The following is a 24,535-nucleotide window of genomic DNA, read 5'->3' as shown; positions in this document are numbered from 1 at the left end:
GTTAGTATTTAGGAATAGAGAATAGAACTCTAGGGAGAAGGAGGGAAAAGTCAACTTACTGCGGCATAATAATCATTAAGTACACCCAGATACTCCTTTTCAAAACTTTTTCTCTTCCAGGATAGTTGATCATAATTTTTTTTTAAATCATCAACCTAAGAAAAAATATAGAGGGAAAAATAAATGAATTATGAACCTTCCCATTCTTTTTTAAAGTAAGAAATATTTCAAATTATCTATTTATCATAACTTAATAAATGTTGATTAAAATAGTGTAACACCATAGGTTGTTGCCATTTATAAAAATTGATGCAAGATTCTGAATAGAATATAGCAAATCAAGTCTAACAGTGCTCAGTTAAACAGAATAAAACAGAATGTATTTTAGTTATATTGTAAGAATTTATAAAAATTAGAAAATTTAAATCATAGTTCATCACATTAAAAAATTAAAAGAAAAAATAACAAGAATATGGTCAACACTCTAGAGAACAACTATGTGATAAATTCACTATCTAGTTTCAATAATTTTTAAGCTAGTACAAGGAAAAACTATGCAAATACAATACAGAGAAGAAAAAATATCAAACTATATAATGCTAAATGCATGCCCACTGAACTCAATAATGAGACTAGATTATCTCTTATCACCATTATTAATCATGTTTTGGAAAATTTAACTAAATGCAATTGGATAATAAAACCAAAAGTTATTATAATGTTGAATATGAATAGACAATACACCCTCAACTTTAGATGATACAGTTGAACACTTTGAAAAACCAGAAGATTTTATTTTAAACTACAATGTATGACTTTGGTAAAATGAGCATAAGGAAATTAACAGCTTTTAACCATAACAGTAATAATCTGTTTAAAAACATAGTGACAATACTTAAAAACTTTGGCCAAAAAATATAAAATATCTGGGAATAATTAAACATAAAAGGGAATACCTATATAAAGCAAACACAAATTCTGTTTTAAAAGCTTAAATCAAGACCCACATGAAAAGAGTGATAAGCCATGCAAAGGTTTAATAGAATACACTGTCAGTTATCCTAAAATTATGGTTGCTTAACTTGACAATATACTAAAAACCACTGAATTGTATGATTTTAGGAAGAAACAACATAGTTAAGAGGCAACAGATCCAAAAATTAATGACAAAGGAAATAAGAAGACATAGTTTCTCAAACCATTTCAGAACCCTCTTTATTATTTTACTCATATTACATATCATACCATCTGTATTACTATTCATTTAATAATTTTCTTAAGGCAAGTCACATGTCTATTTAAACAATCATTTAAAAAAGGAAACTACTGTTATTGGAAGTTAAAAATCCAATATCATATGCCATAAACGGAAACGACTTTAAAAATAAAAATAATTTATTAATCTAAAAGTAAAATACTAGTATTAAATTCTTCAACTTACTAAGAAAATACTAAATATATTTTTCTTAGAATTATGATCAGTAATTAAAGAAATATTTGGATTGGTGTTGTATTTTGAAGATGGGCATTTCAATGAATTACAAATTTACCTGTATATTTAATAAGTTTTCCATCTAACTGAACATTATATTTCTTTTTTTTTTTTTAAGGATTTTATTTATTTGGCAGGGAGAGGTCACAAGTAGGCAGAGAGGCAGGCAGAGAGAGAGGGGGAAGCAGGCTCCCCGCCGAGCAGAGAGCCCAACGCGGGGCTCAATCCCAGGACCCCGAGATCATGACCTGAGCCGAAGGCAGAAGGCTTAACCCACTGAGCCACCCAGGCGCCCCTGACCATTATATTTCTAACCCAAATAAAAATAAGTATTTTATAATTTTTAGTTTCAAGAAGCCTTTGAAATATCTTCCAGAATTGTTCTTTGGAAACTGTCCAATTACTAAGTGATGTACAAGCTTTCTTACCCACTCATTAATACCATTGTTGGGAAATAATCAAGATAAAACTATCAGTCAAGCATTTTTAGATAGTGCAACATATTTTGAGCGTATTCCTTAAGTTGTAACCAAATTACTCAGACAATGAGACATTTCCTCCTTGCCATAATTAAAAGGTTTATTCGATGGCTTCAAGTTTGCTGGATTTTTTTCTTTAATGTGTTTCACCTATTAGAATTCTATTAGGACATTTTAAGTTTTGAATGAGAAAACACCTTTATAAATGTTCTAATTTTTAATGTAGTTCTCAGCCATAAAGTAATCCAGAAGCCTGAATTTTTCACCAAGGAATACTTGAAGCTCTTTTTATAAATTAATAGGAAGTGAGTTTCTTAAAAAGCACATATTAAAGAATAAGGGTTGAACATTCATTTACAAATCTGAGAGCACATATGAGTATTTGGTGGCTTTAACTAATTTGATTAATAATTTTAAAAGTTCAATTTCATTTTGCAATGACTTGAATATGACTATTCAAAAGTATAATAGTGGGTGGATTTGCCTTTCTTGACAATTTTTTGAATATATGTAACTAGTTATTTTCTTTCATCTGCCTATGGCATTAGCATCATATGTGCTTAATCAAAAACATGGATTTCAGGACTTACTGCTGTTTCTCAAGAAGTCAAGAAGTCATCAATACATTTGTATTTTCTTTATCTGTACACAGTAGCAAAGAATTCACTATGCATAAATTCATCATTTTGCAGTGAATGATAACAACTTTTATACTAGAAATAATTACTTCTTTACATATTTGGTTATCTCTATAAGTAAAAGACGAATTGTTATTTGACATAAGCATAAATGAATCATTTTGTTATATCCTTGAAACTCCCAGTCACCTGGTAGCAGGCTTGATAAATGTCTTACTAACTCCTTCAGCAGATCTGGACTCTGAAGTTAATTGTAATGCTAAAAACATAATTCTAAAGTCTCAGCATTTTCATTCTGTGTCACTCTGTACATACACTTGAGCATCCGTCTATTCTAACATTTTGATAGGCTCCCTATTTTTTGTGCTTCAACATGACAATCGTGGATTATTTAATAATTATGACCATTGGGAATACATAATAAAGTAGATTTTTCTTCACCAGTTCATAAAATCCAAAAATCTAATAAAAATCAAATTCTTTCCACACTAATTTTTCTTTGCTGCTTGTAAACATTAGTAAAGGACTTTTAGGAAATGTTTTAATTTGGTTTTCATACCTATCTAAAGACATGTAACTGATTCTATTACATTCTTCACTAGCATCTTTATTTCTACACTTAAACATCCATAATTTTTTTTTTTTTTCCCAGAGAAAAAGCAAGAGAGAGAACATGCATCCCTGAGCAGGGAGAGACGGGCAAAGGGAGAGGGAAAGAGAGAGAATCTTAAGAAGGCTCCATGCACAGAGTAGATCTCAGAGTGATCTCAGGACCCTGAGATCAGGACTTGAGCCAAAATCAAGTTGTGGAGCCTTGACCGAATGAGCCACTCAGGTGTCCCAAACATCTGTGTTTTCAACCACTTATCTAGGACTAAATCTACAGAAGTACAAAAATCATAAATATATCCCAAACCAGTTTCTAATGTGCTTTCTAGATCAGATGTGGTAGCTCTGATGCCTAAAATTATACATATTTCATATGCTAAACAATCATAAATCTTTTAGAAGTAGATTTTCCAGGGCATTAAAGTGAAAATTCAGTGCCTTAACGTCAAAATTAATGATCTGTATTACCATGCCACTGATAGGTGTTTGTTGGCAGGCTCGGGAAGTGAAATTATGAAATGCTTATGAGCACACCTTAACTACTACAGTATAATTCTTACATCCTGCAATTTTTGAATAAGTACTATTATTTTAGCCCTGCCCTAAGCAATAAAGTCCCTGGAATCACACATGGAATCATTGTGTGCTAATTGCTTTCTTAATATAAATTATAATAAACACATAACTTTGAAAATGCTCATCACTGAAATATCTAAAATTATATAGTATGTCATGAATAGTAATCTTTGCAAGTAAAAGAAAAGGAAATTTGAATGGCTAATTAAAAGAAAATGAAAATGAATTTACTTCACTCCCAGGCAGGAAATGAAAATTAATCCAATACTGCTTTACCCAACAATTAATTTGCTTTGATTTTAAAACACCTACAGTGTTGGGAAAAGTGAGAAATCAGACATTTATATTGCTCACATACACATACATATGCACAATATACATACCAAATTTTTAGAACGTATTTCAATAATATCTATCTTGAAAAATACACTAGTTTTGTCTGACACAACAATCCAAATTTTGAGAATTTGGCACATACAAGGAACCAGCACACAAAAACAGCATATATAAAGTTATTAATATTTAATATTGTTAGTAGTGGCTAATAACTGTTTCATTCTGAATTTATTTGAAAGGTAAATAATTGAGTAAGGTGTAGTGTTATTTTTTATTATGTTAAGTCACCATACTGTACATCTATCATTGGTTTTTGATACAGTGTTCCATGATTCATTGTTTGTGTAACACCCAATGCTCCATGCAATCCATGCCCTCCTTAATACCCATCACTGGGCTAACCCATCTCCCCACCAATATCCTCTAAAGCCCTTAGTTTGTTTCCTGGAGTCCATAGCATCTCCTGGTTCTTCTCCCCCTCCGATTTCCCCCCCTTCATTTTTCCCTTCCTTCTCCTAATGTCCTCTATGCTATTCCTTATGTTCCCCTAATAAGTGAAACCATATGATAAGTGACTTCTTTGCTTGACTTATTTTACTTAGCGTTATCTCCTCCAGTCCCATCCATGTTGATGCAAAAGTTGGGGATTCATCCTTTCTGATGGTTGAGTAATATTCCATTGTATATGTGGACCACATCTCCTTTACCCATTCATCTGTTGAAGGGCATCTTGGCTCTTTCCACAGTTTGGCTATTGCAGATATTGCTGCTATGAACATTGGGGTACAGATGACCCTTCTTTTCACTACATCTGTATCTTTGGGGTAAATACCTGGTAGTGAAACTGCTGGATCATAGGATAACTCTCTTTTTTAATTTTTTGAGGAACTTCTACACTGTTTTCCAAAGTGGCTGTACCAACTTGCATTCCCACCAGCAGCGTAGAGGGTTCCCCTTTCTCCACAGCCTCTCCAACATTTGTTGTTTCTTGCCTTGTCAATTTATGTCATTCTAACTGGTGTAATCAATGTGGTTTTGATTTGAATTTCCCTGATGTTTAATGATGATGAACACGATTTCATGTATCTGTTCGCCACTTGTATGTCTTCATTGGAGAAGTGTCTGTTCATGGCTGATGCCCATTTTTTGGATTATTGGCTTTTTGGGTGTTGGGTTTGAGAAGTTCTTTATATATCTTAGATAAAAGCCCTTTGTCTGTACTGTCATTTGCAAATATCTTCTCCCATTCTGTGGGTTGCCTCTTTGTTTTGTTGACTGTTTCCTTTGGTGTGTAGAAGCTTTTTATCTTGACAAAGTCCCAAAAGTTCACTTTTGCTTTTGCTTTCCTTGCTTTTGGAATCATGTCTTGAAAGAAGTGCCTGTGGCCGATGTCAAACAGGTTACTTCCTAGATTCTCCTTTAGGATTTTGATGGATTCCTGTCTCACACTGAGTTCTTTCATCCATTTTGAGTTTGTCTTTATGTATAGTGTAAGAGAATGGTCGAGTTTCATTCTTCTGTATATTGATATCAGTTTTTCCAGCACCATTTATTAAAGAGACTGTCTTTTTTCCATTGGATATTTTTTCCTGCTTTGTTGAAGATTACTCCACCATAGAGTTGAGGGTCCATATCTGGACTCTCTATTCTATGCCATTGGTCTGTGTGTCTGTTCCTGTGCCAGTACCATGCTGTCTTGGTGATGACAGCTTTGTAATATGGCTTGAAATTAGGCAACATGATGTCCCCAGCTTTGTTTTTCTTTTTCAACATTTCCTTGGTGACTCGGGGTCTTTTCTGGTTCCATACAAATTTTAGGATTTATGTTCCAGCACTTTGAAAAATGCCGATGATATTTTGATTGGGATGACATTGAAAGTATAGATTGCTCTGGGCAGCATAGACAATTTAACAATGTTTATTCTTCCAATCCATGAGCATGGAATGTTTTTCCATCTTTTTTTGCCTTCTTCGATTTCTTTCATGAGTGTTCTGTAGTTCCTAGAGTATAGATTCTTTACCTTTGGTTAGGTTTATTCCAAGGTATCTTATGGTTTTTGGTTGAGCTGAATAAAGGGTAATTAATGGCTCAATGAACCTCCTTTGCAACTTCCTACTAATGTGCTTTCTTGTGTATCAGAGCCCAGGACAGAAAAAGAACAGAAAAGAAGGCAGGAAGTCCAGGAGGCAGTTTCTACTCTTATTTGTGAAAGCGTTCAAGATATAAATTAGTTTCAACCAATAGGAGATACAGTCACACATATTATGGATCGTAACATTGAGGTAAAAGGCATCTTCCTGATTCTTGGTTCCTTTCTTTAAGTTTAGTTTTGTTTGTTTTCTGTTGGCAAGTAAAGTGGTGAGGTGTGAATATTGTATAGTTGTGTTTTAGTGTCTATCCGCTAGCTGTGGGTGTTGCAGCACTGTGGCATCAAGCAGCAGTGGCTACAGCTTCCCGATCCCAGCTTTCTAATCCAAGGAACAGGCATACACTCAATACAGGTTCAGAAGCAGCCCCAGATGTCATAGTTCCTCTACTGGTCAATTTGGAAAATCTCCTGAAGTCCAGCCTATAGCTCTCTCGGCCAGCTTTGTAAACTAGTTGAAATCTCTAAATCCCTTCCTGCCTAAAACAGAGTGATTTCTGTTTTCTGCACTGTACTCTGACTGATATGATGGCAATTAATAAAACATACTATTTGTACCATTTAAAAAGTACATTAAGAGAGCCGGAATGGCTCCGTCTGTTAAATGCCTGACTCTGGTTTTGGCTCAGGTCATGATCTCAGAGTGGTGAGATGAAACCCTGCCTCAGCGTCGGTGCTCAGTGTGAAGTCTGCCTGAGACTCTCTCTCTCTTCCTCTCCTTCCCCTCTAATAAATAAATAAACAAAATATTTTTTTAAAAAGTATATTAGACTTTTATCTAATTATCATGAGGAATATCACAATGTATTTTTAAGTAAAAGAGCAAGTTTACTAAATGTGTATATAGGGAAAAACCCTTTTTAAATTAAAAAATCAAATAGTAAATTGTACAAACAGATACAATTATATATTTATAGGAAGATAGAAAAAATATGTGCAAGATGACATACCGTGTTGGTAACACAGGCTACTTCATGCAAGATCAGAAATGGGAAGAAAATAGGTATTAAAATTGATAGCTAAACCTTTGTATCTTTTTATTTATACCATTTGCCTAGGTGAACATGTTACTTAATAACATTTACAAGAAAATTAAATAAAGAAATGCAGCACCTAGTCTACACAATCTCACTGTTTTATAAATTGAGTGAGTCATTAATAGAGTGGAAATTACTGAGGACAGTTGAAAATAAAAATAATGAAAACAACAAGGTGGGAAGACATTCTTCATACTACACTACTGAAAAGGGAACATATATATTTTGAATAATTAGTAATATAAGGGATTCATAATTGGCAATGTTTTAGACATGCGTATTGAATGAAAGATTAAGTTTGAACAGAAAATACCAATATTTAAAATTATTAAAATCATGTAAAGAATAAAATGTTTTTCTAAATGAATGTACCCTTTATATATATTCTACTTTAATCAACATGTTAACCTCTAAATCCCTCTCTTGCAGATTTTTTTTTAAAGATTTTATTTATATATTTGACAGACAGATCACAAGTAGGCAGAGAGGCAGGCGGAGAGAGAAGGGAGGAAGCAGGCTTCCTGCTGAGCGGGCTGGATCCCAGGACACCGGGATCATGACCCAAGCCAAAGGCAGTGGCTTTAACCCACTGAGCCACCCAGGCGCCCCTCTCTTGCAGATTTTTAACATACAAAATTAACATATAACTAGTTGTTCAAATGAGAAAACTCAATCTCAGAAGGGTATAATTTACAGGTCACATCTGGAAAGTGGAGGCAAAATGTGAGTCTGAGTCTCTGTGACAGCCTCTAAAATAACATTCTAAATAAAGTGTTTTAAAAATTCTCAGCCTTACTAATCAGAGAAATGAAAATTTAAAACCACAGTGGGATAAATCCTACAAAATAACATAATTAAAAATAAATAAAAGACAATATTAGAGGATCGTGTTAATCTGAGGCTGGAACTCTCATACATAATGCTCTGAGTAGAAGAAATGTGTAACTATCTTGGAAAAATTGCCATTAGCTACTAAGACTGAACAGAAGGTTTTTTTTTTTTTTTTTTTTTTTTTTTGCCTAGCAATTCCCAACATAAATTAATACAGAGTTCCAATGTGTAGTTCAACTACCTTGGTCTGAAAAACTAGAAGGACTGAATGTCATAAACTGGAACAGGAAAAACTGCAGGTTGGATATCTAAAGTTCAATTTTGGAAAAGGTAAGCTTGAGATACCAACTAGACAACTAAGTGGATTTGAGTTGTTAATTACATATACATAAAGATTATTCTAAAAGACAAAGCCCTGAGAGTCTCAAATGTTTGTGCAGTTGGGGAAATATAGAGAAACCAGCGAAGGAAACTGAGAGCAACTTTCCAGAAGAGTAAAGAGAAATAAGAATAGTGCATGTTAGAAACCAAGAGAAAGTTTCCAGAGATAGGTATAATAATCAGTTTGGTTAAGTGCTACATATAAGTTAATTAAAATAAGGACAAAGAAACAATGTTTAGAGTTGGCAATATGGAAATCACTATTGACCTACATCAGCAATGCAATGGTTGAATGGTGAAGACAAAAAAGAAAATTAAAATGTGTCTAAGATAAGGGTGAGAGATATTATAACCAAATAAGATTTATTACAATAATGCAAGGCTCAACATTAGGAAACCCATCAATACAATTCACTAACTTTATATGGATATTACACAGATAAGAGAAAATATGTAAGTATTTCCCTAGGAGCAAAAGAGAATCTTGACAAAATCTGACACCTGTCCCCAATTTAAAAAATACTCAGTGAATTGAAACCGATATTTTCTTAACATGATAAAATATATATTGACTCCTAAAGTCAGACTCTTACTTAAGGGAAAAAACTAGCATCAATCCCATCAAGAGAAGAACATAGCAAGGATGCCAATGATCTCTACTACCATTTAACACGGTACTGGATACATTAACCAATGTAATCAGATAAGAGATAACTTTTAAAAGACATAAAAATAATAAAGGGATAATAATATTTGTATTTACAGTTGAAATAATAGCACCCTTGGAAAATCCAAGATAAACAATGATTAAACTGCCATAAATAATTTTAAAATCAGTAAATTAGTAAAATATGAATTAGCGTTATTGATTTTATATACCTAAATATAACCAGGAATAAGAATTAATCCCCAATTAACATGCAAAAAAATAACTAATTAGGGATAAACTTATCAAAAATATGAAAACCCTCTATGAGGAAAACTTTTGAAAAATCCTCTAAAAGACACAAAAGAAGAACTGAACAAATAGAATGGTATAATCTTATTGGCTTAAAATAATACATATTTGTTATCTCATGATTCTGTAGAACAGAATGCTAGTGGGTTAAGTAAACACCCTGTTTAAGGTCTCACAAGCTGAAATGATGGTTTCAGCTGGCCTGGGCTCTTCTGCAGAGACTCCATGGAATGAGCCACTGCTAATCTCATTAAGACTGTGGGCAGAATTCATTTTCCTTTCACTTTTTATATGGCCCACTCCATTTTAAAGTCAGCAATGGCTGGTTGAGTGCTTCTCATGCTCTGTTTCTGACTCCACTTTCTGCTACATTTCCCTGAATTTTTCTATCCTCAGCCAAGAGGAAGAATAACCTTCTGTAGTTCTCAACTGCACCCTCTGGAATTTTATCCACCCTCTCAATTCTTGGTTCCACCTTCAGGACTCTCAGTTTCACCATTTGGATCATCCTTCCTTTTTCATGAAAAATAGCACAAGTTTGCAGGTGGACAATTTTAACAACCTGCTTCTTTCCAAAAGAATCATGAGATCCAATGGCTTTCTTTTATTTTATACACTGTCAGTCTCTTTTAGTATTTTGCTGATATAAAATTCACAACATGTGGGCCTCCCATGTAGACCAGGGATGCATGCATTCATTCATTCATACATATGTATATATATATGTACATATGTATGTATGCATATCTATATATGCATATAATTCATATGTGTGCATATATATGTTTATGTATACATATGCATGTATGTATGCATGTATCTGTGTTTGTGTTTGCATTCCATTAGATAGTGGGGACATGTCCAAAATATTTTTTAGATAATCACTTCTCTATTTTTGGTTACACTTAAATAGTCAAGAGTCAATAGCCTAATGTGTCCTTCTAGATTAAGGTATATGTGAATCACTTCAATTTAAAAAGAATTTCAATTAAAATTGATTAATATTTATAAATTATACCCAAATATATTAACTTAAATTTTAGCAGTTACATAGAATATAATTTTCCCCAAACATGTATAAAACCACCTCTATAACTAGAAAATGATTGAATTTACAACCTTAGAGCATTTTTATCATCTAAAGAATACTAATGAGGGGGTGCCTGGGTGGCTCAGTGGGTTAAGCCTCTGCCTTCAGCTCAGGTCATAATCTCAGGGTCCTGGGATTGAGCCCCGCGTTGGGCTCTCTGGCTCAGCAGGGAGCCTGCTTCTCCCTCTCTCTCTGCCTGCCTCTCTGCCTACTTGTGACCTCCCTCTGTCAAATAAATAAATAAAATCTTTTAAAAAATTATAAAGAATACTAATGAAAGTAACCAATATTTACAGTACTTAATACAGAGTTACTCTAAGAGAACTGTGAAGTACAAGAAATCCAGTGGGTAATCCCATCTAAAAGTTAATCAGAAGGCACCAAATGCATATTAAATTATTATGGGAATAACTTTTCTTAGCTCTCCATTTCACTCAAATCAATTGTAAAAATTCCAGAATCTCTCTCTTTTACAACATAAATAATGTTTGCTTAGGACAAAGTCTAGGAATTTTTATTTTAAAGAATTAGTAAATTAAGTGACAAATGATATTGAGGAGGGAAAAACCCTCTGTACTTATAAGAAAACATGAAGAAGGGGCGCCTGGGTGGCTCAGTGGGTTAAAGCCTCCGCCTTTGGCTCAGGTCATGATCCCAGGGCCCTGGGATCGAGCCTCGCATCGGGCTCTCTGCTCAGCAGGGAGCCTGCTTCCTCCTCTCTCTCTGCCTACTTGTGATTTCTGTCTGTCAAATAAATAAATAACTCAAAAAAAAAAAAAAAGAAAAGAAAACATGAAGAATTGGTATGTAGCTTTTTTTAAGTTTTTAAAAAATGTATTTTTTAAAAGTTAACAGGTACATGAAACTGCAAAACACAAGAAGCAAAGAACAAATCTGTAATCACATGCAGTTTACAGTGTGACTTCCAGGTCCCATGTGTGTATCTATATAACAAAGCATTTTAATGTAATTAAGATCATAAAGTTATGTATTGTACATTTTACATAAAATGAATATTTACCATTTCAAAGTTCCAAAACTACGAGTATTTTCATAACCTAAAATACACTACACCAACTCAATCTGAAAGAAAAAAAATGTAAGCCTGCCTTACTTGGTGACAAAAATGTCATAAAAGACAAAAATGGCAACAGACCTCTAGATGAAGATATTGGCAAAATTACAATTAAAATAATGCATTTTCTTCATGTTCAATTAAAAGTGAGACAGAGTAACAGAGTACACAAAGTATAATGCTTCTGAGCAAATTCATTATCCAATCTATACTATTAGCAAGCAGGTATGTTGCCATTGAATCACTTAGTACCTTCCTATAGTGCAGCCAAAAGTGATGTACACATATTAACAGTTATCATTTAAATGTGAATATGAACACATGCACATACATCTCTCCCTCTATACTTCCTTCTGCCATGGGCTGCCAACCCAGTAAGTCCTAACACACATTTCTCAGAGACAGTTTAACACTTCCATGTTCAAGATGCTTCTTTCCTATCAATTATAACAAAAAGAAACTCATAAATTGGTTAATTTATTCTTTAATACACAGCAGTGTTAACTACAGTGTTCTTACAGAAGAATGGTTATTAGACCATCTGAACTTGGCTAAGGACTCATGGGCACACAACGCTCCTCTCTTCACTCCCTTTCCTGCCCACCCCATGCCCTGTCATCCAGTGAACGGTCAGCATACTCTCCAAGACATCAAGTTTAACAACTCCATTCCCAAATTACAACCATTCTTATGAATTAACAGAATACTTAAAGGGTGTTACTTTAACTCTCTACCTTTAACATATGTGCACTTTTAAACATCTAGAAGACTAGATGTTTCAAGTAAGGATTTATTTGAAGTTTGCCCACTTTACACACAGCAGCACTGAGGGAACATTCTGACCTAGAACCTTCCGTCTTCCCATCTCTATCAACCCAGGAGAAAGCATAAGTATCTGTAATGCTTAGAAGGGATTTTAACAATATCACTTCTTCCAGCTGTTCGCAGACCAATCTTTTCTGTAAATTTAAACACTGTGTACACAATGTTTACTAACTACTTTCTCATAAACTGGAAACCTTTTTTAACATCTAGAAGGATGAGATGTTGTAAATAGGACTCATTTATCCTTTAAATGACATATAAACCGCTAAGTAAAACAAAATGCAGACATACAGGACAATGGTTAATCCCGCCTAACTATAAACGTACTGGTAGTAAGCCCTTTGTGCTTTCTTCTCCATCCTCCCTGAACAAGCACAAATATAATACAATATGTACTGCTCTGAGAGGTGGTATGATTGTTTAAACTGATGGCTAAAATTCTTTTAGATTTAAAGAAACAATGTGTAACATCAACAACATTTAAAGGTATAACATTAGGTAAAATGTAAAAATAGTATAAACCCAGATCTTAAATTGTGAGCAGTTGCCATTCAAGTTCCCGTGGACAACAGCGCTATAAGATTAATGATATGAAAGCCAAGAAATTGAATTAATGGAAATATTATTGTTAAAAATTAATTTTGGAAAATGTAAAAATGCAGGCAATCATTCAAGCCCTACCAGAAATACATGGCATAGGATTCTGGCTTGAACCTCTAATACTACACCATAGTGCAACTTTCATTATTTTTCCATCACAGTACTATTTTGTTAAAATGAGTAGTTATGTAATATTTAAGTTTTAGAAATACCATAGTTTTGATTATAATGCTTAAAAACTGAAAACATCCTAAACATTTGATAATAAAGGTCTAAAATTTCTGTTATTAAAATTACACTGTAAAATATAATTTTGAAGAAGTTTTTATCTAAGGAGAAACATGTCATCAATTACTGTATGCATATGAAAATACAGTTTTTAATTATAGCACAATGCCCGTTTATGCACAACAAAATATTAGCAGTGACCACATCTGGATAGTGAAGTCATAGATCAATATTTTCTTCTACTCATATGAGTATATTCTAAACTCTGAGGCATGCCAATTAAATATTTGTGCTATTCAAAAAGTGCCTTAAAGAAATGTTAGCTAATAGTTATGTGTAATGAATCCTACCAGATTTTCGAAGGGTTGTAAGAAAGAAAATAGGGTCCCTTATTAGTAATTTCAGTGTAGTGTGGTAGTTAAAACTGACTGGAAATCATTTGAAGGGGGAATGCAGTTGAGAAATCTGAGTGAAAACAGAAAATCCTTTTAAGAAATTTTGCTTCAAAATGTAACAAGAAATGCAACTGTAGATCTTCGGGAAAGATTTAAAAACAAAAACAAAAACAAAAACATTAAGCATTGGAAACAGAAGTGAAAGGTAAAAAGGAATAGAATAAGCCTAAAGGAATAAGAAAATAAACTGTAACTGTAAGAGCATACATTACTATTTTAGAAGTTGGAAACTGTGGAAGTATGAAATCTAAGGACCACCTCTTTTTCTCTATTCCATTTATAAAAATTTGAAAATCTAACTTAAAAAGTGAAATTAGAAATTAGTTAGAAATAAGAGATATACAGAACTATAAGAGAGCATTCTATATCATATCATAATAATTTCAAAATATTAATCCACTTGGATTATTTCTAGGGCCATTAAAACTTGTAAATTAACCTTAAGAAGAAACCTATATAACCTGGTACGACCAATCATGTGATGAAATAAAACAACCATCCATGACAAATAAAATAATAATTCAAACAATTAAAAATATAAAAACACCAGAGTTATATTTTCAACTAAAGGCTTTTATCAAACTTTCAAGAAAAAGTTATTTAAATCCATATTAATTCCTCAGGTAATAAGAAAGGAAGAAAAGCTTCACAATTCATTTTTTAAAGCTAGTATAATCCTGATAAGAAAATCTATCAAATATAGCACAAATTAAGAACACTGGAATACAGACTAACTTATGAATATGGATGCAAAATCTTAAATAAAATACTTGCAAATCAAACTCCAGCAGTAAATTAAAGGAACAATAAACCATAACCAAGCAGAGTCATCTCAAGAATTTAAAAGAGATTTAATATTAATATAATACATCACTTCAATAGGTCAGATGAGAAACTCTTTAGAATCTTCACAGATACTCATAAAGCAACATCTATTCCTGGTAAACAATTTTTATAACCTGCATATATTTTTTAAGCCTTTAACATGACAGTGAGCATATATTTGAAATCAATATTTAGATAACATTAAACACTTCTTTAAAATAAGAAATGAGGGGGCGCCCGGGTGGCTCAGTGGGTTAAAGCCTCTGCCTTCGGCTCGGGTCATGATCCCGGGGTCCTGGCATCGAGCCCCGCATCCGGCTCTCCGCCCCGCATCCGGCTCTCCGCCCCGCATCGGGCTCTCTGCTCAGCAGAGAGCCTGCTTCCTCCTCTCTCTGCCTGCCTCTCTGCCTACTTGTGATCTCTGTCTGTCAAATAAATAAATAAAATCTTTAAAAAAATAAAATAAGAAATGAAATAAAGTCAATTTCAAAGAATTTTAAAATATTTTAGAAATATGCTACACTGAAATTGAAATCTTATGATGAAAAAATTAGCAATATGTACTTTTATATACATTATCACATTTTATCCATACTATTATATTGAATATATTATAATGAAAGAATTGCATTGTAGTTTGTAGTTTGGCTCTACCACTTAACAGCTTTGAGTCCATGAAGAATTTACTCTGCCTCTCTAGTTTTTTAGTTGGTGATAGTAATAATTATGCATATGATTAGTAATAATCATTGGCCTACGTTTTTTTAAGAAATAAATTTCTTAATTAAGAAGATTTTAAGGTAAACAATGAGTCAAAAAGAATTTGTGGGATGTTTTGTGGTATCAGAATTTATACTATATAGTACAGAGACCAATAAGGTACTAATAAATTTCTACTAACAAAATCAATATCCAAAAATGAAAGCATAGGTATATATACAAAAGCTATTCATTAATTTACAATCCTTATCTACAATCTGATTTTTTTAAAAAGTTCTGTGTACCTCCCACTGGTCAGTAAAATACGAAAATCACAAAGGATTTATAAATGTTTAAAAACCATTTTTTATTATCTAATGAAATAACTGGATAAAATGAAATACAGATGGCTTTTGTTTTAATATCACAAGGAGCTAAGAGTTGCAGAAGATGAAATTATGTTCTAAAAAAAATGCTGAGCTATAGTAGCAGTAGACTTCAAAGAAAACATGAGATAAGAATTTATAGAAAATCTGTAATTCAACATTTAAAAATAATTTTATTTTGACAATATTTTTAAGGTACTTAACCAATTCCAAGATGTTTTTTGGCCTACAAAAGCTACTGTTTGTAGACATGAGAAGGGAAAATGTGTTTTCATAGATTTAATTCCAACACAAATTAGAAAAGAGTGTATGTTAATGAAGCAAAGACTAAATTGAAAGCATGATATGCCTTGAAATTTTAAAAAATCAGTTAGGTTGTATGTGCAATTAGGCAGCACAAATCTTTTACTTTTCTCTTGAGCTAGAAGTTTCAACTGCATACCAAAAAATAATGCGTGGAAGTGATGCACATCATTGCTTTTAATTGAGTGCTTAACATACACTCCTTAAAAACCTAGCTTAAAGGTTTTTATGATGAGCAAAATGCAGGAAAAAAAATATATCTAAACTTCATCATGTTCTGATCTTCCCCAGAAAATATGATAGTCCCCAAATGATTACTATAATTGAAAAATATTACTAACATTATAAAATATATTCATAATATCTCATTAAAAATAACATTTTTGTTAGGAAAGACCATACTTGCCATTTTAGAGATGATCAAAGAAATAAAAAACTGATTGTTTGTAAGATTAATAAATAAATTTTCCATTTTTTAAAAAAGATTTTTTATTTATTTATTTGACAGAGAGAGAGATCACAAGTAGGCAGAGAGGCAGGCAGAGAGACAGGGGGAAGCAGGCTCCCTGCTGAGCAGAGAGTCCAGTGTGGGGCTCGATCCCAGGACCCTGAGATCGTGACCTCAGCCGAAGGTTGAGCCACCAGGCGCCCCAAATTTTCCATTTTCGAAGATATTTTATCAACAATGATATTCTTGGGGCAACTGGGTGGCTCAGTCGTTTAAGCATCTGTCTTCAGCTCAGGTCATGATCCCAGCATGCTGGGATTCAGGCCCTAATCGGGCTCCCTGCTCAGCAGGCAGCCTGCCTCTCCTTCTCCCATTCCCCCTACTTGTGTTCCCCCTCTCACTGTGTCTCTCTCTGTCAAATAAATAAAATCTTAAAAAAAAAGATATTCTTTAAGATGACAAATTTCAGCATGATTAGGAAATTGAGAACATAATTATTTTACAACACTATATAATATTTTGAAATTTTTATTGGTTGTCCTATATTTCTCTGATGCTTATAGTAGTCCCTGGAAAGAAAGAAAATGTAAGAAAGCTACATGCATCATTTTAAATCTTCACAGATATTCTGAATATGTGCACTATACACTCCATACCTCACAAAATTCTTTCCAAGCTCACAGTGATGTGTTTCTTTTTTCCATTTATTCCTTCTTTTTTCCTTCCTTTCCTTCTTCCTTCCTCCTATCTTTCTTCTCCTTCCTTCTTTCCTTCCCTTTCTTCCCTCCTTCTTCCCTTCCCTCTCTTCCCCTCCCTTTTGCTCCCTTCCTCCTTTGGTTTCATTTATTCACTGGTTAACTCACCCATTCAAAAAGACTGAAATGCCTTTCCTTGAGTGCCTAATATGGCATTTCATTGAGTACCTAATATAGGACAGAAACTGTGCATGTTACACAGAGGAAATAAAAATCACAACGCATCTCCTACCCTTAAAAACATTATAGTCTTAAAAAAAAAAGTAGACAAGCAATCACTCACTTCAACAGTGTTGTAAGTACTGGTATGAATGTAAACAGAGAGTGCAAGTAGAGGCCAAAGCAGACAGAATAAAGTGAGGAGACTGTTTTACCAAGGATTTTACTCCTTCCAAGCTGAAGTTTAAAATGAAGAGGATTCATGGGGTGCCTAGGTGGCTCAGCTGGTTAAGCATCTGATTCTTGATTTTGGCCCAGTTAATGATCTCAAGGTCCTGAGACGACCCCCTGCTGGGCTCCAGAAAGGTGTGGAGCCTGTTTAAGATTCCCTCTCTCCCTCTTCCTCTGCCCCTCCCCTCACTGCTCACATGCACGTGCATGTGCTCTCTCTCTCTTAAAAAAATTAAATGAATAAACAAACAAACAAACAAATAAATAAATAAATAAAAATGAGAGGATTCAGTCAGACCATGGTAGGACTGGAAGGATGAGTGAGTTGAATACCAACTTTCAGTCAGAGAGAACTGTATTTATGAAAAAAAAAATCAAAACAAAATAAAGAAAGCTCTTGGCACATTTCTGGCCTCTTGCAGTTTTTCCAGGTAGCTAGAGAACAGAGTTAGAGGGTAAAGGGTAACTACAGAGAACCTGGTCAAAGAAACAAGGGCAAATTGAAGAGATACTTATATTACTATCTATTTAAGATCAGTTTCTTCCAATTCATTTTTCCTATGTCATCCCCCCCTAGTACTTAGGCCCACTGTGTTTTAGTTTAGTGTTTTAAGCCTTGCCTTTTTCTGGATTCCTTTACATTGCCTATGCAGCAATGTAAGTCATGCCCATATTAAGTTAGGGGCATATTCCATATAGTGCATGAAAGAGAACAAAATAAAAACATTTTCAGGGAAACAAAATTCTGAAAATATCAAATCTAGCTCACTAAAAATGTTTATAAAGGATATACTTTAGTAACAAGAAAAAATAATGTAATTAGGAATGTCCAATAAACAAAAAGAACTGTGCAAAAAGATTACAATGGGAAAAATATAATCAAACATTTATTATGTAAACTAATAAAACTTATCTTAATACAGGGATTATTAAATAATATAGGCATAACATGATGGAAAGTAAACTACCTATCAAGAAAAAATCATAAGATCCTCAAACTTCAAGAAGAAGTTAAAGATATTGATTATGATTTATAATCAGTAAGTGAAATATCCATTCCAAAACTTCTAATAATTTATAGCTTAAAAATGTAAAAATCAAGCATATCATAAGCAAAAACTAAATTCTAAACATTCTAAACTTAGTTTCATCTAAAACATGGTTACAAATTATATAAAGCAGAAAGCAACAACAACAAAAGATGGAAACAATAAGAAAGAAATCCACTATCACATTGAAACATTTTAATACAGTTCTCAGTAATTTATATCAGAAAATAAATCAGAAATATAAAAGATTTAAATAACAGAATTAGCACAGTTTACAAAATACAAAAATTAGCACAGTTTACACAGTTTAAAAAAACCTATTTAGGATTGCATCCCACTACCAGAGAAAGGAGTTTTCCTAAATAAAATATTTATGCAAATTACCCATGTAGTAGGACAAAAATTAAATATTCACAAATTTTAAATAGTACCTACCATATAGACTATTTACAAATAAATCAGAATTACATTAAAATTTTATTTTAAAAAATAACTTTAAAATTCAGTGGAGATATGAGTTAATTTGTCTAAGACTAATCTCAGGTTGATTTTCCAGAGAGAGTTTGCCTTCTACAAAGTTCCAAGGAAACTGCTTGAGGTTCAATTTAGAAAAACTACCCAAATAAGTGGACAGATAGATCATGTTTATGTTTAGGTACCCCCATCATAAAGATCTCATTTTTCCATCATACAATCCATAAATGAATATGATTCCAATCATAATTCCAATAAAACTTCTGAAGGAAATGAATAAGATAACACTGAAATTTATACAGAAGAACAAAGGTCAAGAACAGCCTAAAACTCATAAAGAAAGGTAAGGCTGAGGGATTCACAATAGATAATCAAAAATCATTAGAAGCTTAGTCATATAGACATAAAGAGCTGAGGTAAAGATGGTTAAGTAAACCAAGTAAATAAAAAAAAAGATGGAAAAGATACACACAAATATGGAAGCCTCACATGTGACAGAGATGGCACTGAATATTAATATAGAAATACAATAACTTATATTGTAACGATTTGTTTTCTATTTAAGAAAAAAAATGTAATTGGAACCTCAACTTCACACCATATCCATATATGAATTTCATATTGATTATGCTTCACATGTGGCAAATGAAATATGCATTCCTAAAATTCTAGATAGTTTCTTACTTTTAAACTTATAAATAAAAGATAGAAGAAAAAATCAGTTTTGAATATTTTAAACATAATTTCATCTAGAAGCATCATGTAAATATGGAAAGCCAAACTTCAAAACATTTAGAATAAAATATCAGAGAATATTTTTTGACTTCAATGTAGGAAAAAGAACTCTTAAATTCAGAAAAGCACAAAGGTCGAAGGAAAGTATTTATAACTTTTCCACACTAAATTGAAGTTTCTCTTCATCAGAAGTACCATAAAGAAATGAAATAAGACTAGATAAAAATATTTTTAATATATGTAACTTTAAAATATTGAGTATCAATAATATACAAGTTTTTACAAATTAAGTCAAAATATAATCATTCAACAGATGGGGAAAAATCATAAGCAGCTTTTTCACAAAAAAAGGAAATATAAATGACCTCCAAAAAGCCACTAAAACATGCTTAGCCTCACTCTTAATTACGGATTAATTTAAAAAAAAATTTAATGAGACACAGTTAAAGAGTATATAGATAGAAATATTATAATAGAAACTGGCAATAAAAACATGTAGTTTTAATTCCAATGAATACCAAATGGTATAGAATGTGTGTATTATTGCTTTGTACTATAGTATTATTTATTTTTATCTTTTACTATTATTTCCTTTACTATGGTGAATAAGATGTGGGAGAACAGGAAGGCAGGAAAAATGAGTCATAAGGGCAGGTCAGAGTGAAACCATGCCAGAGAGGACTCAACCCCCTCTTTCTGATTTAAAGATGAAGGGAACCACCAGCCTGGGATGCAAGCAGCCTCTGAAAGCTAAGAATGATCCCAGGCTGACAGCCACAAGTGAAACAATGACTTCAGTTCTAAAAGCACAGAACCTGAGTCCTGCCAAAACTGAAATGAGCTTGACAACAGATTAATCCTAGAGTCTCCAGAAAGAAATGTAGGGTTGCTAATAGTTTGATTTCAGTTTTAGAAGACCCAGAGCACAGGAACCAGCTAAGACCTGACCCAGAGAAACCTTGAGATAGTAAATGGGTGTTGTTTCAAGCTGCTAAAATTGTGGTAATTTGTTATGTAGTAAGAGAAGACCAACGTAGACAGATAATTGTCTAAATGCTATTTCATTACTGGCAGTAAGTTTTAACAACTATGGCTTAAAACTAAAATCAGTATTTTTTTATTTTTTAATTGGAAAACCCACCATTTTTGATAAATCAGATAGTTCCTTGGTTGATGACTTTGTTTCCTTCAGTGCTTCAGTCACTGCTTCTTTGTTCTCCTCAATACTAACACTGACATTTTGTACCGCTGTAGAGTAGTGATGATAGAGATTGTCAAGTTTCTCTATCTCTCTCCTAAGAGGAAAAACATGGTTGGTTTTATCCACAATGAAAGGAAAATCACGTTTAAAATTTTATGTAAATTAGTTTCTGATTAGTTTTTGATGCAAATCAATGGAATTTACCTTTTCCTAAAATTTATCTTATCCCAAAGCAACTTTTTAAAAGTACTATTTAGAATCAAGAAGTAAATGGTGAGAAAAAATTCACCAGATGTATTTATGTTTCCAATGGGAAAAAATGAGACAAAAGCGATTCCTAAATTATTTAAAATAAATCACCTTTTGATTTAATTTCAGGTGATAGAGCTAAACACCTTTGATTCAGAGGGTAGGCAGTACAGGGATGGGAAGGCAAAACAAAAGGAAGAGAAAAAAAGAAGAGAGGTTGTAGAAGTGAAAAGACTGCGTATTATTAAAGCCCCAGTTTACTATTTTATCTTTCTCAGTCTTAGAGGCAAAATGGAGGAAACTGCAGCTTAGGAAAACAATAGGTTTACCAAAAAATAAATTGCCAAGTATTTTGATCTTATGTGATCTTCCACAAAGAAAGCCAGAGCTAAACTGTGACCCACATAATCCTATATCCTATCCGGTAGGTAGAAAACACATTCCAAAGATAGAAGTCCCTTTTGATACTGGTGTTACAGTTTATATACACAAAAAGTATGGTGAGAAAATGACAAAGTTATCATTTCCATAAAATATCAGTAAGAAATACAGATAACTCCACCTGGAAGTAGCCCAGGTTCTCATGCACTAACCCTGATTTTAGGAGTAGAGTCAAATGAAACTGAAAGATACAACCTCATTAAGGAAATGAAAATTAAAACAATAAGAAATAAGCAAAAGATTCTTCTTTACCCTTCCACGTCTAGAGAGTATAGGTCTCCCTATCAGAATTCTAGAAGCGAAGTAGATAATGAGAGGTGGGGAACCTCAGCATTCAAAATATATGTTTGATTATATTACTTTCTTTTTTTTTCCTTTAAAAAATTTTTTTAACATATAATGTATTATTTGCTTCAGGGGTACAGATCTGTGAATCATCAGTCTTACACAATTCACAGTGCTCACCATAGCACTTTTCTCAATAGTATCTATTTCCCCCAGTTCAGATAATGAACTACAGACTTTGACGAGTAAGAAGTGGACAACTGCCCAATGTCATCGAATTTAGGAACTAAATATTATTTTAGTTGTCTCCTTACTCCATTTCCTAAACTTGATGCCACCAATTCCTCAGCTTTTTAAGGATTTTTCAGGGTAGATTTTGCTACTAGTGCCCCTAGACACCAATTGTTCAGATTTTATCAATCTCATATCTGATAAATCAGAATAAACTTAGAAGATTAAAATGGGAAGAATCATTCTACCTGTTAAGAGTTACAACGTAAAGCAATCAAGATACTAAAGAGCATATGCTATATGCATGTTTCCATTCATATGGATTTCAAGAACAGGCAAAAAACTAAGTCTGGTGATAGAAGTCAGAATGAAGATGACCTCTTTGGGGTAGAAGGGGGCAGTGGTACAGACTGGGAAAGAGAACAAGAGAAATCTCCAGTATGCTGAAAAGCCTCTATAACTTAATCAGGGGCATGGTTACATGAATGAACACATATTTTAAAAATCATCAATGTATACACTAGATAGCATACATAATCATGTTTCTGTGTGCATATTAATTCTCAACAAATTAAAAAATCATGAATAAACATATCTCTAAAATTTTATATAACAAATCATTTACAACTCCTCTAATGCTTACAGTAGAATTTTAGAAAATATACTTGGTCATGGAGTCCCGGGACAGATCCCCACATTCGACTCCCTGCTCAGCAGGAAGTCTGCTTCTCCCTCTGCTCTTCTTCCTGTTCTTGCGCTCTCACCCTGCTCCTGCTGCCTGGCTCTAGCTCTCTCAAATAAATAAATAAAATCTTTAAAAATTTTTTTAAAAAATAAATTAAAAGTAAAATTAAAATAAAATTTCAGGCTTAAATCCCACTGGTTTTAAAAACTCACAAGATTCAGCCCCTGTTGGTTTCAAAGCCAAATGTTATGGGGATCCACCTACCCCTTGCCAGTTCCCCATATGATAGCCTGTTTCTTGTCCTTCTCCACACTACTGGCTCCCTCCCTGCCTTGGATGGCCATGGTCTGTTTGGTTCCAAATTCCTGTCTATGCCCTTCCTACCTTCCATGATGTGTTTTTTTCTCTACCTTTAGTTGTGAGTTTGTTCTGCCAGTCTTTAAGTCATTTTCTGGGTTATTTACACTATTGTGAATGTTATCTAGTTGTACCCATGGAAGGAGACAAGCTTAGCATCCTCCTACCCTGCCATCTTCCCAGCCTCTCTGTGTCATTTTAAAGTTCTTCATATATATTGTCAAATTGCCTATAGACATATATAACAAGTATATATAACTGCTATCTATGTATGTGTTAAAGTGACTATTTAAAAAAAAATCTCCAGCATGGGGTATTATTAAAACCAAATTATGTAGCCATGTATTATTATAAATAGCATCCAAGTATTTCAACTTGCATTTGTTTGATTTCCAATAAAATGGGAGTATTTAAAAATATATATAGACTTCATTTTGCATTTTAGTAATTGGAGTATTTTTTATTACATTCTTGATGTATTTGTGTTTTATTATATTCTTCTCATTCCTCTTGTTCACTATAAATTCTTTATGGTCTAGTATATCAAAATAAAATTTTTATTCGTTCAAATTGATTAATGATCATATTCATTGCGGAGCTGGAATCAAGTAAATATAAGCAAAATGAAGAACACAAAATTTACACATAGTTCTATTATCTAGGTAATACCCATTAATGTTTTTATTTCCTCACATACAATGCATATTTTAAATATTGTCTATTATTTAATAAGTCAATCACTCTTGTAGCTCACCAGATTTGTTATATGTCACTCAGTTACATGTATTTTCTAATTTGCATTTTGGTTTCTTCTTTGATCCATGGGTTATTGAAAAATACATTTAAAAAATTTTCATGATGAATTTATTATTTTATACTTGTCTTTTTATTACTACTTTCTAGCTGAATTTGTGGTTTAGTCAGGAAACATACAGTTTCAACCCACTGAAAATTATTGAGTCTTCACTTTTGGCTCAGTGACTTGGGTTGTTTTTTATATATTTTTGGGGGGGTTTTTTGGTAAATATTCCTTATGTACTTATTGAATGTACTGCTGATTACTGTTTCAATAGGTCAAGTTTACTAATCATAAAACTTATCTTTATATTTCCTTGCTATTTCAAGTGCAGTCTACTTATTGAATGTACTGTTGGTTACTGTTTCATTAGATCAAGTTTACTAATCATGAAGGTTAATCTTTGTATTTCCTTGCTATTTCAAGTGCAGTCTATGGACCATCAGCTTTACCTAGGTGCTCCTACAAA

General features: G+C 33.0%; 1 protein-coding gene across 1 annotated transcript in view; it reads right to left on the bottom strand.

Annotated features, from left to right (window-relative positions):
- CCDC178 (coiled-coil domain containing 178) overlaps nt 1-24,535 on the bottom strand; it is a gene marked incomplete at both ends in the record, with an annotated part of 413,121 nt that overhangs the window by 318,561 nt on the left and 70,025 nt on the right. Inside the window, 2 exon segments of the mRNA XM_080821927.1 lie at nt 60-155; nt 20,963-21,116. Of these exon segments, the coding sequence (XP_080678053.1) occupies nt 60-155; nt 20,963-21,116 (250 nt within the window).

This window comes from Martes martes (assembly GCF_963455335.1).
Source record: "Martes martes genome assembly, chromosome: 13".
In the NCBI taxonomy this organism is placed as follows: Eukaryota; Metazoa; Chordata; class Mammalia; order Carnivora; family Mustelidae; genus Martes; species Martes martes.
Note: the sequence above shows the minus strand (reverse complement) of the source record. Positions and strands in the feature narration are given on the sequence as shown.